The sequence below is a fragment of the Pinus tabuliformis genome, chromosome 1_1 (genome assembly GCF_031772625.1).
Source record: "Pinus tabuliformis cultivar Carrire ecotype Pingquan chromosome 1_1, CPIR1, whole genome shotgun sequence".
Classification (NCBI taxonomy): domain Eukaryota; kingdom Viridiplantae; phylum Streptophyta; class Pinopsida; order Pinales; family Pinaceae; genus Pinus; species Pinus tabuliformis.
This window is the reverse complement of record NC_142297.1, coordinates 505895197-505911533: the sequence shown is the minus strand read 5'-3', so window position 1 is coordinate 505911533 and position 16337 is coordinate 505895197. Positions and strand designations below refer to the sequence as shown.

The window sequence follows — 16337 nt, the reverse complement described above, 5'->3', positions numbered from 1 at the left end:
ACTAGACTAGACATTGCACATGTAGTGGGAGTATTGAGCAGGTTTATGTCAAAACTAAGGAAGGAGAACTGGACAACAGTGAAGCGGGTTTTCAGGTATTTGCGTGGCACTAGTGATTATGGTTTGTGCTACCAGGGAAGACCGGGATTGGACAGAGTGTTGGATATTCATGGCTTTGTTGATGCAGACTGGATCATAGATTTGGATTAGAGAAGATCTACAAGTGGGTATGTGTTTAACCTATTTGGAGGTGCAGTCAGTTGGATGAGTAAGAAACAATTTCTAGCGGCACTATCAACTATAGAGGCAGAATACATGGCAACCACTCATGCATGCAAGGAAGCCATTTGGTTGCATAGATTGTGTTCAAGTATGGGATTAGTACAGGGAGCTACAATGATAGACTATGACAGCCGAAGTGAAATTTTCTTGGAAAATAACCCTGCTTATCATTCAAAGGCAAAGAAAATTGATGTTCAGTATCACTTGGTGAGGGATATGATAGAAGACAAAAAGATGTTTCTGGTAAAGATAGAAACTTTGAAGAATACTACAGATGCATTGAAAAAATCTGTGAGCTCTGATAAGTTCCCTTGGTGTAGAGAAACAATGGGCATTTCAAGGCTGGACAAATGACTAAGCTCTCTTGTGGCCCCCTGTAGAAAGAAAACAACAAGTGGGAGCATGTTGGGTTGTGTTATATTCTTTCCATGACTAGCTCCCATAGTTAACTGGGGGGTTAGAGGGGGGGGCGACAGCCCCCATTGTACGAGGGGTTTGATGGGGGCGGTTAGCCCCACTCTACGGGGTTTGGGGCAGCACCCCGAGGAAATTTTTTTTGGATCCTATATTAGGTTGGGCGAACCTACCTATGGTTTTGTGCATGGTTTTCGCACATGGTTTTCGACGCGATGGTTTTTGGTCCATGGTATTGGATGCTTCGACATGTATAAATATTTATTGTAACATTGAAGGGAACATAATGAAAAATCAAGCTGGTAGTCTTGGTTTTGGGATTCAGGGGGAAATCTCTATGTATATGTGTTTTATGTGTTATGCTCTCGTATTGTTTATTTTCTGTGTTTTAAAATTTGTATGTAGGTAATTTCTGTACGCGGTTAAAACCTAGAATGTCCATGCTTACTTCATTCTCGGAAACTTATGATGAGCACATATTGCATCCATGATCTAGGCGGACATGTAGATTTATGCTTGTTGACCTTTGGGTGGCTGCCAAGCTCCTATTACCTGTTCCTTCAGCCTATGAGCCAACATGTCGGATCAGTTCCCTACTTTTCCTTCACTAGTCAGTTGGTACAATGTGATCACCTAACTCTGCGTGAAGGTCTCAGTGATCTTTTGGCCATACAAGCGACATGCAAAGATGACCAAGTATTGATACGCCTTTTGCAGTATCTTCGTCCTGTAAATCTGGTTGGGTGTCATCCTGAATTTGGCTGGCTCCTTCACCTAGTTCTTCAAGACATCCCTGGAGTTGGCATTGCTGTTAGGTATGCTAAAGGGTGTCTCCATGGTGATCACTGGCTTCAGCAAGTGGTACATCTGTTGATAATCATGTGCCCTGAAGGTAGCAATATCTGTCTCGCTGACACTTCTCAATGTCATCATCTCGGGATCAGTGTGTGAGACGATCCAATGTATCATGTCTGCGCATGGGAACGTGGGGTATCTGCATGCAATCTGGTATAAGCTAGACTTGTGAATGTTCACATAGATTTGGAAGTCTTTGAGATATTCCTCCAATGTGCCTGAGGATGCATCATTGACCTCTTGCCATTTCAGCTTGATGTCTTTGTATACGATCATCTGGGTGTCTTTGTAAATCAGCAAACTCATAGACACTCACTCAACTTCTACTCCAGTTGTGCTACCGTCGGTGTCCTTTGATGCTACTCTCTTGGAGGCCATTGATCCTGAACTACCGAGAGACGAACGAACACCTACTATATCTGGAGGCATGGCGACATGCATGGCAAGAAATATGCCAATTAGAAACAAAGAAAACTTGAGGGATGACATGCAACATACCCGGGGAAATGCTGGCAAGGATTGCGCAATTTTCAATGGATGCTGGGAGACTGACTATCGAAACTACACAAAAGGAAGTCTATACTATTGGGAGGCTGGTTGGCTGCTGGTTTTATTGTGTAATGCCCAATCCAAACTGGCCTGTTGGGTGCTGAGATTGCGCAATGCATAATTTCCACTGGCAAGTGATGCTGACCCAGGGACTGCATTGCGCAATTTTCTTTGCCAATAGTCATTTCCTCTTAGAATTGCACAAGGAAAGACTGGAGGGCATTGATTGGCTAGATTTCGTATTTCCTGGGAGGAAGGCAAAGCCTTCCCTCTCAAAATTGTGCAATGTTGTCTGGGAAGGCAGAGTCTAGGCCAAGGTTGCTCAAACCCGCCAATGGGAAATTGAAAGCAAATGAAGATGTGAATGCATGGTGATACTGAGTGTAAGCAGGAGTGAATGATCATGCATGCAAACAATGAATGCAAGATTAAGAAAATGGAACAACATGCATTTGTGTGAAATGAGTCGCCGAATTGGGGACTCTTCCTGCAAAAAACTGACATGCATGTGATAGTAGTGAAATGCAAACGAAAATTGAAACGGTGCTTGTACAGGATAACATGCATGCAAACGAAAGTAAGCGTTCATAGAAATCAAGCAGACAACACTCATACTAGCCAAAACCCAAAAAGCGATAGAAATGTTGCAAAAGAAAAGTTAAGCGGACTTACCCGGAAATAGTTGAGCTCGATGTGCCGAAGACTTCTGGATGTGTTGTGGGATGTCAGAGCTCCAAGATCGATGTGAAAATGAGCTCTGAAGCATTGAATAAATAGTTCGAGACTCATGACACACATGCCACAAATCTAGGAAAAAGCGACACTTGGAGGAAAGTTTTTAAAATGATCTTTGCATGTAACCTCCAGCTGCTAAAAATAGCTCCCTAAAATCTAGGGATGCTTTTTGCATGTTGTTTTTTTCTATTTCAGGAAAAATCAACCCATGCATGCAAGTCAAGTTTTCTCGGTCCTAGGTGGAACTGGTCATCCTGAAGGCACATGCAACAACATGCTTGACTGAGAGGTATTTTTGCTCAATTTCTAGGAGGAAGTTGGGCTGGTTGTCTAAAGGGATTGCGCAATTTCTGGGAGGGGCAACTGACTGCTGCCTGGAATTGCGCAATTTCTGGGCTGAGATGCAATGCTGGTCCAGATTGCGCATTTTTCTAGAGGAAGGTTGTTTGACAGGATTGCACAGTTTCTGGGCTCGGCAGGTTGCCAGTCAACTTTGCGAAATTTTTGGAGGGAAGGATGATTCCCCTCCAGAATAAATTTTTTTTGAGGGAGTTGCTCACCTAGCAACTGGACCAAGTCCGGGATGACAGCCTGTGGGGAGTGAAGCAAAGAATCATGCACACGTTGACAAGCTGCTGAAAAACCAATGAAGCGCATGTACTTGACAGTGTAAGACATGCTGCTAGGATGGCTGGTAGGAATGCTCCAAAACTAAGCTAAGGTAAAGTTTTGGAGGGTGGTTGTAGCCACTACAATAATAGAAAAAGGAAGAAACCCTAGAGGAGGAGGATAAGGAGATTGCAACCACTCTGGAAGGCCTTACCACTCACACCAAACCAAAAGCAAGTAGGCATGTTCAAAAAATTATGTACACCATAAGGAAAATCACGAGGATAATGTTCAATGGCAAGCTAAAACACCTTTCTTCTAGCCTTATTACTATTGAGGAAAATCGTAGTCTAGAAAAGTAAAGGCTATAATATGTGAAGGAGAAAGAGTTACAAGAACTAGAGTAATAGTTAGAAGAAATGAAATCACCCCCTGAAGTAACAAATTAGCAAGTACAATCATAGGGGTAAGCTACCCATCTATAAGAATAGGTTGTCCTTCTACAAGAACAGTTTTTAGAATCACAAAAAACTGAAAATGCAGCCAAGTAGTGAAGGAAGCCCCTCCTTTTTCTCTTGTTCATTGAAGGATGATACCGTTCCTATAAAAACATTAGGAAAAATACTCCTTGAACATTTTCTACCCCACTTACTACTCGAGGTGGATAAAGTAAAGGTAGAAAATCACAAGTGGAGGAGAATATCTCAAGGAAAACAAGTAGTTGATGTTGTTAAAATAGATGATGAAATGAACAAAATGAGAGAAGAAATGGAATTATTAAGGCTAGATGAAGAAAATAGGAGGGGACAACTTGAAAAAGAGAAAGCACAACTAAGAATCTGATTACAACAAGGACAAGGGTTGCTACAAGAAAAGGACACTCGGATTGCATCCTTGGAAGCAACTCTAGGAACTATGGCACTCCTCTCCTTAGAGGTAATTAGCTATAAACAACCTTCAAAGGTTTACTCATTGTTTTTGAAAGAACAATGGTGCAAATTTTAGATCAACTAGATTGCACAAAGAGGGACCATCCATCTATAAGAAACTAAGGAGTTCATTAATTTTTTCTTACAATGTATTATGGAGGACAAGACCAAGGTTGTTGAATTCTACCTCCACAACCTTGTGCTTATATATTTGACCATATGGGATCCAAACCCACAAATGGGTGATGCAAAATTGTTAGCCCTAACATTCTGATTAAGGCATGAGGAAGTTAGGGCTGAAGAGGTAATTAAAATAATGGATTGGGATTTAAGAGAGCCACTGTGGATCAAGCCTGAGTACCCAAACTCATTCATCATCACCTCAACTCATGCCATTCTTATAGAAGACCCCTAGGTAGTGGAAGATTACAAGTAGAGATAAGTGGAGGCCATCCTCCACTTGGAAGACGCTTTTAGATTATTATGGGCGGGAAGATCACAATCTTGCTAAAGAATACAGAAAGCATTACCACATAGCATAAAAATCAAAGAATATCACTCTCCTAATAGGTTATATGCAACAATAGCCAAGAATCCACTGTAAAGAAGGATTATTTAAAGGGTTGGAATCCAATGGATTGGGCTTACATTCAATTCACCCTTACTGCTGGGGATCCATGAACATCAAATTCAGGAAGAGGAATCTATGGAATGGTAGTTCCATGGAAGAAAATGTAGTTTTCCACCTAGGAAATGCAACCACCTCTAGCTGAGCATGGGATGTCGAACAAGTTGTCAGAGATATTAATGAGAAAGAGTAGACGGGGGAAGAAGAGTAAGTCACTAAAAGGGTGAGAAACAATTCTAGTAGGGTGGTATGATGGGTCTCCCAAATAGATAAAACATAAGGCCCATCTGACCACTCCCAGGCACATATAAGTTATGTTAGACCTACCCTTTGCACTTAATAACAAACTTTCCTAGCTTAATGAGTTTTTAAAAGAGTCAATGAGGTTTTTCATATTTTATGTACCTAAGATGCTTCTTGTGCAGGATTTTGAAGAGATTTTGCACAAATTTTGAGGAGATCCAACTAGAGATATCTATGAGACTTGTTCCTTGTTGTAAGAGAGATTCAACTTTTCTAGCTAAGGCATTTGATTCCTCTTCCTATTGCTGCAAGGTAGCATAGAGAGAAAGATACATTTTTTTAGGGATTTTTTGAGGGAAAAACAACCCTCCCCTCAAGGAGGCTGCCCCCTACTCATTTGTATAAATAAGAGGCCCGAGTAGCCTAGTAGAGAGGAATAAAGATATAGAGAAGTATGTGAAAAATAGGAGAAGTATAGATTAGTGTTCTCAAGCAAGTTTTGTAACTCTGTCATTTACAAACAACTTTTTAGTTAATGGAATTAATATCCTATTTTAGCTTCTGGTATGGCTTTCTTCTAAGGGTTTTGAGATTCCTTGGTTTAGGGCCAACCCCAAGTGCTAAAGATCCCTCTTGTACTATTTTTGTTTGTGCATTTTTATATTTCTGCAGAATATTTCTGATAGGTACTCATGTTTATAGCATTCATGCACGGATAATTAGATAGTTTTATAAATTCTTTTCTTGCAGGTTATTGTAGCACAGAGTTATAATAGTTGCAGTAGTTACAATCGTTAAATGAAACTTTAACTTTGCGTTTGACTTATTCCCTTTGCTATTAATTCATTTTTTATTTATTGTTCCTTGTTTATTGTCCCCTGCACTATAACTTATTTTGCAGCTACAAGAAACCCCACAGACTTGCATTTTTCTAGGTTAACATTATCAAAATTTATTGTGATGCTTTGAAAAAGTGTATTTTATCATCGTCCAACTTCTCCTTAGCTTCCTTTCCCTCCAAACTTACATTTAGCATGGTCACCTACTTGTTGGACTATCTCATGTAGCAAAACAAGGACCCCTATAGCAGTTTGTAACCTTCCTTCTAAACTCGCTCATATTTTCAATAAACTCTTGATTTGTTTTCCTTAATATATTAAAACACTCTTAGAACCCTGAGAATGGAACTTGGAGGTAGAGAGAACTTTTATATGTTCTTATTTGGTTTGTTATAGAAATTTCTTTTCTTATAAAATTAGGGTTTTCTATTTGCAAGCTTTCATTTTAGCAGTGTGTTTCCTTTCCTTGCAAGATATAATAATTGTGCTTTAATTTCATTGTAGATAGTGTAGTGTGCCTTCCTTTATTTCAAATAGTATAGGTTTGTGTGCCATGTTTCTTGCAGTAAGTTATTTCTTGCAATTTTAGTTTTCTTGTAGCATAAATTAGTCAGTTTTCTCTCTTTACATCTATATTTGATTTTAGTATTTACACCTACATAAAAGTCAATAAAGGAAGAGATAGTGCCTACTGCACATATAGTGTCAGCCCCTTTTAAGTTTATATGAACCCTGATTTCACAATTAAAGTTGAAGCCCTTAGGAGTTACAACGTTTTTGTTGCAATATTAAGGGCCATCTATTTGTTTCCTCCTTTTGACCTAAAATAAGCATGCCTAGCCCTTGTTTAAAGAAACTTCTCTTCCTCGAATGGGGTACTGTTGAGGAACCAAGTGTGGGGTGGGGGAGTGGGGCATGGCCATTGTCCCAACAAGCCTTAGTGGAGGAGGATGTGGTGCAACACCCCCCCGCTAGTTATTACTCTTCCATCACATCTTTGTTAAAATTACCATGAGAAATTAAATAAGAGAGAAATTTATCAACAACAAAAAAATGCACATAAACACAATGTTTATCCCAAAAAATCCTAATCTAGTGAAAAATCGAGTGGCGAAATATCATATTAGTGTCCCCTCACCAAACTTAGCAACGTGAGACTTCACCATTCACATCCCTGAAACATTACAATGAATTATTTCCAAGCCTTTTAAAGACTTCATTGGATGTAATCTATGGGAATAAAATCATGAAAAACCAAAACCACCACTATTTTATAGATCAAATTTGATTCTTTCAACAACTCAATTTTTAGCTAACAATCCACCCTTAAACCTTGAATAGGGATTTCCCTTAAACCAACCAAGTGATTCAACACCACTCACCTCTAGGCCTACTCACCTTAAATTTTATATCCAGGGCATACCATAACTTAGCATGCCCATTTTCAACTAGGTCTAACTCCATACTTCACCAATAATTTCCTAAGGGTGTGCATTCCATACCAGATCTTACAACTGTATGCCCATTTACATGCAATTGAAAAAGCTTTTGACTCCATCATAACTTTTTTTTAATTGTTGTTTCTATTTCGACACGTATGCCACCATATTCTCATCTCATCACACCTAATTCTCTCCTCACCCACATACAACCACATTATATGAATCGACGATAAATATTCTCATTGAAGCATTTCGTCAAACACTTTTTCTACATCCATGGGGAAAATAACCTTGTCATATTATTCCTTTGGTGTTGCCTTCTTAGGCAATGACCATGGCATCATCCATTAGGGAGGGTAGAACCTCCACTCCACGACATTTTAAAAAATCTTTTATTAACCACTACTCTCACAAATTCACACAACTATTCTCCTCACAACTTTAAGAATCATAGATTCTCGATACACTCATTATGTAGGGATGTCTCCTCTTTATGAAATTTCCTAGCACAGAAACAACTCTTGATGACTATCCTCACATCCAACAAACTCTTCCTATCTCCCTATATTAAACCACTCTCCTTAGAGAGTCGAGGTTGACCTAGCTTTGATACCATTTTAAATTTAGTGGAGAGAAATATAAATTTATTGAGAGAATATTAGCATCAACCAGCAACAAAAAAAACTTACATAAACATTTTCTTTATCCTAGAAAACCCCAATTGGAGGAAAAAAAACTAGCAAAATATTCTATTAGTGTCCCTTGGCCAAATTTGGCCAAATGAACCTTTCACATCTCTAGCACATTACAATGAAGTATCCCCAAGCCTTTTAAAAGATTTATTACATGAAATCCACATGCAAAAAACTATGGGAAACCAAAACCATGCTCCCAAAACCACCACTATTTGACCAAGCTACTTTGACTCTTTCATCGCGTCAAATTTTTACCTAACAATATTGCCTAATGTTGACACATAGAGAAATCATGAATGAAGGTTGTGGTGGCAGGTTAAGTTTAATGCATCTTGTCATGGTTATTAGTACAATGACTATAATGGTTAAAGGAGGTATGCAAGCATCACTTTTGGGCTTGTCTCTCCTCCTTCTTCCCATGCATTTCATTAATTCTTTGAGGCGAAGGATTAATTGGTGCATAGGGGTAATCTTACATGTGAATAAGGTTAAATTATAGTATAGGTTTCAAAATTACAAGGATTCACAATCACTCATGGCCCTTGACTCCCACACTATGTGTTTACTACAGACAAGGCTTGTCAAAGAGGTTAAATTACAATCATCATTATGTGTATTGGCTTTGTCTAGTTGTTTCCTTTTGGCTTTGAGTTTTTCTCTCAAGTTTTCAATTGGGATTCACATTTGTTCATTCTTTTTCTCTCTGGATATGTATCTTTATGCTCTTCCTTGGTTCATTTTTGGTGGACTTCCTCTTGCTTTGTTTTGATTTCATGGTTCTTTCCCATGTCACCACACTTTAAGTCTCCTAAGGATTCACTCCTTTGTTGTCCCTCAACTCTCCTCATCGACCTCCACCGTGGTCTTGCCCCGATTTTCTCTACTCTCCTTCCAAGAACCTAGACCTCTCTTCTTATTTATTTCCATATTCTTCACTGGCTAAAGACTATGCCACACCAAAGAGCCAAGAGTTAGCATAGCGCAACATACTACAAGGACATGGGTAACTCTACAGTACAACAATAGGAAAGGTCTTTGGATAAGATCTTTAGAGCCAACACACCCCAACAAGTCCAAGCTGAAATAGCTGAAATTGAAAGGAACATAGTTGGTGAGCAAGGATATTTGTCCAATATGGATACAGCAGGTGAAATCACGGAGCAAGAAGGGTTCCTAATGTTGGACATACTCATGGCCAATTTATCTAATACATGTACACAATAGACATATATTGACACCTCAATATGTTGTTGGAAAGAGTTTTTGTTGCATTGCAATGAAGCTAAGGAGGAGATCCTCTTGATGCCATATGAAATTCAACTCTTGGCATGAGGCATGGACAAACGATTGCAACACATTAAATCTCATTTGTGCCTCCCTCTGGACATCAACTGCTCACTAAGAAGCAACAAAGAACGAATAGCTATTGAAGAATCAAACTCCTCGAAAACTACATGACAACTTTTATTTACTATCCTTTTGCATACTTTTTGTGTTGGTCTTTTAGTTCTTAATTGCATCAACATGCCGTAAGCTTTAGAACCTTCTTATTGTAATTTTGACTTTTATAACCTGCCATAAGCTTTAGAACCTTCTTATTGTAATTTTGACTTTTATAGGCATTGATAACTTTTAGATAATGAAAAATATTTAGTTTTACAATATGTTTGGTTTCTCTAATACCAGAGAATAGCATATGTTCTTTATTTTAATCAAATTTAAGAAATGAATAGCATATGTTCTTTATTTTAATTAAATTTAAGAAATGAAAACACATTAAACTTTTAAGAGAAGCAATTTTCTAATTAGTTAAACCCATTTCTTTCCATGTTAGTTGGGTCGAGCCCAGGAGAAAGCAGCGATGAATCTTGGTCAAATTGCTTCATTCAATTTCATCCCCAACCTCCAATTTAGTTCCTCTTAAGCGTTCCTAAAAACTTTATATAACTGGCATCTAAAATTCAAACCGTCGTTGCTCCTAAAAAAATTAGCTAAATCTTATAATTTCCAATCAAGTCCTAAATAAGGCTCACATAGTATGATTAAATAGCAAAGTCACAGTGCTCCACACCTCCTATCTCTGTGGTTGCTCCTCTAAATATCCTAAAACGAATTAAATCCTATAATTTCTATAAAACGAATTAAATCCTATAATTTCCAATCAAGTGCTAAATAAGCCTCAGGTAGTCCGATTAGAAAGCAAAGTCACAATACTTCACACCTCTTATCTCTTTAGCCTCACCTTGAAAGTTCACTAATAGATGCTATTTTCAAAAGAGACCATTTCTAGAATTAAAAAAGTTACAGAGGACTATATTATTTAATTTAATATTAATTTTATAAATGGTATAAACACACGAATCATAATAAAATATTTTAATGTAAAGAGAAGATGTAATTGAAAATAAAAATATTACATTTTTTATAAGAGTAATAAAAGAGATGAGTAAGTAATTATATTCTTAACATAAAATTAATATGTAACATTTAAAAATATTAGTTAGTAATTAAAAAATTTAATTGCATCATAATAAAACATTTCAATATATACAATTAAGTAATATTGAAATGTATTAAAGATATATATTAATAGAAAAAAACTTTAATGTGGACAATGAAATGCATAAATAAAATCTCTCAATGTTTATGTTAACTAAATTATTTTATTGTCAAGTGTATGGTTTAAAATAATAATAATAATAATAATAAACCAATATATTATATACAAGTAATAAAAAATTAATTTTTATTGTTATAACATTTTAAGTATATTATATTACATTTTAACTTTTTATTAAGAGTTAATTTTGAATGGAGCAAATATTTTGTAGAATGTAATTAATTATATTCTTAAAATAGATTTAATGTGACATTTAAAAATATTAATAGTAAATAAAAAAACTAAATAGTAATTAAAAAACTTAATTGCATCATAATAAAATATTTTAATATATACAATTAAATAATATTGAAATGTATTTTATATATATATATATATATATAAAATTAATGTGGACATTGTAATGTATAAATAAAATCTCTCAATGCTTATGTTAACTAAATTATTTCATTGTCAACTATATGGTTTAAAATAATAATAACAAGAAAACTATATATTATATACAAGTAATTGAACATTTAATTTTTATTGTTATAATATTTTAAGTATATTATATTACATTTTGACTTTTTATTAAGAGTTAATTTTGAATGGAGCAAATATTTTGTAAAATTGTATGTTTAACTTATTTTATTCCATGTATTTAAATTTTTTTTGAAAAATTAAATCTATTTATGCATTCAAAAATACAATTTTATATATATATATATATATATATATATATATATATATATATATATCTTAATTATCATCTATCAAATCCCTAAAAAAAAATATTTAAAAATACATTTTTTTAATTTTTACAATATAAACAAAATTACAAAATAAATTTATATAAATCTTATAACACACAAAGAAAAATATATAAAATACATACCATAAAAATCGAATCTGTGTCAACAAGTTATGCCTAGAAAAGCAAAAGCAAAGGAATCACTGTTTGCAGGGGAATGCACCACATAGACACCAAAAACATAAAGATAAAAAAGTCCCACTGAAAACAACTCATAAAGATAGCCACTAAACAAATAGCTCGAACGTTGTTCAACTTTAATTGATTCTTAATCTCAGTCAACCGGTTCAATTCTTACCTTTGCCTTTGCTACCTTCACACATCTTATTGGTTGGCACAGTCACTTATGCTACTGAAATAGGTTAAGGTCCTACCATCCTTGATCCCTCCTCTGCCGAGTAAACTCAAAGAGATACTGGTTATCAATCAACACCTTAATCTGAGATTGGCATATTCACCAATACTCGTACATGTAAACTCATTAGTATTCAATCTCCATTGACAGGTTGTTAAACAGGCGCTGAAATTGATTCGTGTTAGGTATTGCTTTTGCAGGACTGCAGCGGTCTGTCAAGAGTTGCAGGTTGAGGTGGATAAACTACTTAAGGCTTGATATTAACATTGGGGACATTTCCACCGCAGAAGAGAATCTCATCATCCAACTTCATGCCATACTCGGTCACAGGTTACATCCAAAATTATATTATTATTTTCTTTTCACCTAACTCATAGATAGCGAGACATATTTTTTTTAAGTGTAATTTACTAAGTTTATAATAGATTGTAATAGTGTACTGTTAAATCATTCAGGATGTCACCATCTCACAAACAAAAAACAACCATACACCATAGATAAATCACCACTTCTGAAAACAAAAACCAAAAACCTAAACCATAGATAGTGTGACCGTGATTACTGTTTATCAATTAATTATTCTATTCTATTTTTCAGGTGGTCACAAATAGCAGCATACTTGCCAGGAGGGACGGATGCTCAAATTGAGAATCACTGGCACAGCTGCCTGAAGAAAAGGGTAGTCGTAGCCAATCAGCGACACTCCGAAGCTCCTACCATGACTCTTGATCAGATCGCCACTGATGACGGTCGACATGGATCAGCACCTGCAAATTGATTTGTATGATTTGTTGCGCAGGGTTCTTTGAGGTAATTCCGAGTCCCGGCATATCAATATATCATGATTGTCATGTAAATAAATATAATAGTCTCACTGATCGTGTCATATTGTTTCGTCTTTTCGGGCTGCCTATACAGAGTGGATTAGGAAAATAACTATCAAAGTACCTGCAATCAGTGCTAAATTGGCGGACATTCCATCTGATGAATTCTCTAGGCAAAAATATGCGCAGAAGCCCATGAAGGCTTTTGAAAGATGTATTTTTCTGCAGATTCTTTGCACTGTATCATTACTTGTTCAAAGCCAAGGAAAACCTAGGCTAAATTTGCAATGATCGAAGAATAATATTAACTTGTTGATATCATGCTATGATTCTGTATCTTTTTGCGGTGGTCAAATTTATGATCGCCCCTGGTATATAGGCCACAAAAACCATCCTAAGTTTAAGTCGATCACAGATCTGACGGACATAGGCAAGGTCAAAAAATTGACAACGCTCATATCCATCTGATTCTCCAGATATTTCTACCATCAACTTAAAGATGCCCCAAAAACCATTGCTTCCACCGTTTTGTCTGAAGTGCTTTTCTATGCGATCAGTTCAATGGATCATTGTTCGATTTTTATAAATTTAACTCCTCTTTGTTTGCAGAACAAGAAGCCGAAGCATTTGCAACTGTTCTAGTTCTCGTTTCTAAATAGAATCGGTGAGATATCGACCAATTTGAAGGTTCTGTATGAATAGTCTGTGAGCATTCATCGTTAGGACATGTTATCCTGTTATCTCTTAGGAGAGAGTTTTTTACATTTGTTTGTTTTAGATTTAGGTAAAGTATTTAGAAGTGTGAGGAAAATGTCTTGAGGTACACATATTTAATAAGAATTTTTGACAGGACACTTAGGTCGATGTTATAAATGGTTAAATAAAAATACCAATGACAAAAATATTGGTGATTAAACCTAGAGCACAAAAATGGACAACTCTAAATTTACAATTTTATTTTAATTACTATATTTTTTTATATCTAATTTGATAAGTTTTTTTTTAATAGAATCAATATATTTATATAACCAACATTATAACATCTCTTCAAAATTACACTTAAAAAAACCCTTTTTGATACAAAACTCTAAAATATCTTTTAAAATTTACCAAAAAATTAAAAAATATTGAAATTATACCTTATCTAAAACCTTTAAATCCAATTTAAATTCAAAAATCTGCGAATGAATACTTAAATTCAATTTTTGCGAGCGATTTGCTTAATATATTAAATTTCTGTCCTAATTTATTGAAAATCTTTGAAAAATGTAAAATAAAATCAAAATAAAATTAAAAATATAAAATCTCAAAACCTTGAGATGTTCTTCATCTTATCGACATCATCTATTATCGATGAATGCTTTTTATTGTTTTTTTTTCGCTTCTCAACTTTCTTTGTAAATTTCTGGGCTAAACTCTCAACTGGATAGGGTAACAAGAAACTAAAAGAACACAATAATTTTAAAGCAACATATAAACTTGCTTTTGGTGTTTAAGGAACATCTAATCAAAGAGCACACACTTGATCACATAAACATAGAATTTTGAACACTTGACTTCATTCGATGATTGAACAGGTATTTATACATGACAGAGAAGTTTCTGGAGTTTGCTGGGGCGGTGGCTTCTCCATGAAGCTTGCCCATTTGTCAATGATTTCTAAAAACTGCACTTGAAATATCTACTAAATTCTAGATTAATCTAGCCGTTGTAATAATGGTGGGTAGTTGGAATTAATAACTTCCAACACTCCCCCTTAATTCCAACCATATAACAAATATATAACACACTGTAAACATACTCTTAATTGACATGCCTGTTGGTCTAAGTCTCAACTAGGCTTACAATTAAACATTTCATTTTTGCCTTCTTGCGAAAGGGTCCATGCTTGTTCATTTGGTGGTGCAGTTTCATCTTCACCTTTCTGGCTTTCCTAAAAAAATTCTTCTGCTCTACTTAACATTAGCAACATTTTCCAGATTGGGATGCAATGCAAGACCCCGAACAAGGTAATTTAATTCAAGTTCTCCCCACTTTCCACGAGGACCCACCAAAATGAACTCATCTTCCAACATGAGTGGCCTTCGAACAACATCCATGGTAGTATCCTCCACTGTTGCAGAAATCTTAGAAACAGAGCCAATCACATTACTAGCAATTGGGTTTAAGGACAAACAAGTTTTGCTCTCCTGTGGAATGGACTCCACCTCTGAATATTTATGGTCATCAATAAAATCATTGTGTTGATCTAATAGTTCTTGTGACTCAAAAATACTACCGGAATAAAATATATTATCAGGCCCAACAATACTTCCAAATAGGCTTTCCAAAACATCATCAAAAAGATCAGCATCCAATATTATCCCACTCATTGTACTCCCTCCAATTAGACCAGTGACCTTCTAAAAGGGCTCTCCACACATAGTGCTCACTAACAACACTCTCTGTGGATTGAATAGTGCATTAAATTTGCCTTCCACACTCAGTGACACTTCACAAACTAAGCATACATAAATATTGACATGAACCAAGCAAAGATTCACCTTGAACAAGACCCACTTGCACCATTCAACTTGGCAAATCGGCCCTACTTGCAGCGCTCTATTGCACAACAAGCTCTTCACACAGCGATTCACTAACGACGCCTTGTGAAGCTTCTCAATCGGCTCTCAAGCTCTCAAACCTAGGCTAACACACTCACGCATTCAACACAAGACTCCAACAAGGCTCTACTTCTCACACTCTATGCTAGCTGACAACTCCTTTTCTCTTCTATGCCTCTTCCAATGACTCCACTTGACAACAATTTCATGCTCTTGCTCTTTCACCCAAGAACACAGCTACCGCATGCTCGATATAGACAGCACACTAGGGGTCCACAAACATATCGTTTCCTGAGACCTTCACAGGTGTCTCCACTCCTCGGCCTGAACCCCACCTTCACAGCATCTCCAAATACACAACAAACTCAAAAACAGAGGACTAACTTTTCAAAGGCTTTTCACACCACTCGGCATAAATAACAAAATCTCCAGAATTAACATCAAACAACACAAGGCTCACCGCACTTCACAATCCAATGCCCCTGGCTGGCCCTTTCGACTGACAGCATAACATCGCCTACTTAGCACTCAGTCACACCAACTTTGGCAAGCAACAATATCACTCGCAGCTCAGGTCACTATCTCCTCCGACCAAGATCTCTTGTGAACAGACCGCACCACTTACATAGGAACCAAACCAGAACTGGAGGCAAATAGATTCGAAACCCACAACTTTGGATTTCATACAGTCAACACACACTCACACCGGCTTTCTCTGAGTCCTCGACTCCCACGCATAAAGAGCATCGAGCTCTGAGCTCTGAGCTCCTATGCTCGGGTTCACCCGAGCATCGCTCTAAACAGCACTAACAACAAGCAAACTTGCCCCACGGTGGGCACCACAATGCTCCACCACACACAGATAATTACACATGCGTCGAACTCTACTGCTTCTCAAGCATGTTTGGTATTTTTAAATGGG

General features: G+C 36.5%; 1 protein-coding gene across 1 annotated transcript in view; it reads left to right on the top strand.

The window, feature by feature from the left end:
• Positions 1-12775, top strand: part of LOC149214003 (transcription factor MYB86-like) — a 52983-nt gene extending 40208 nt beyond the window's left edge. The window contains exons 2-3 of the mRNA XM_089390834.1: positions 12189-12318; positions 12586-12775. Coding sequence (XP_089246960.1) covers positions 12189-12318; positions 12586-12766 — 311 coding nt within the window. The 3' untranslated portion in view covers positions 12767-12775. The remainder of the gene's footprint in view (positions 1-12188; positions 12319-12585) is intronic.
• Positions 12776-16337: the final 3562 nt, after the last annotated feature.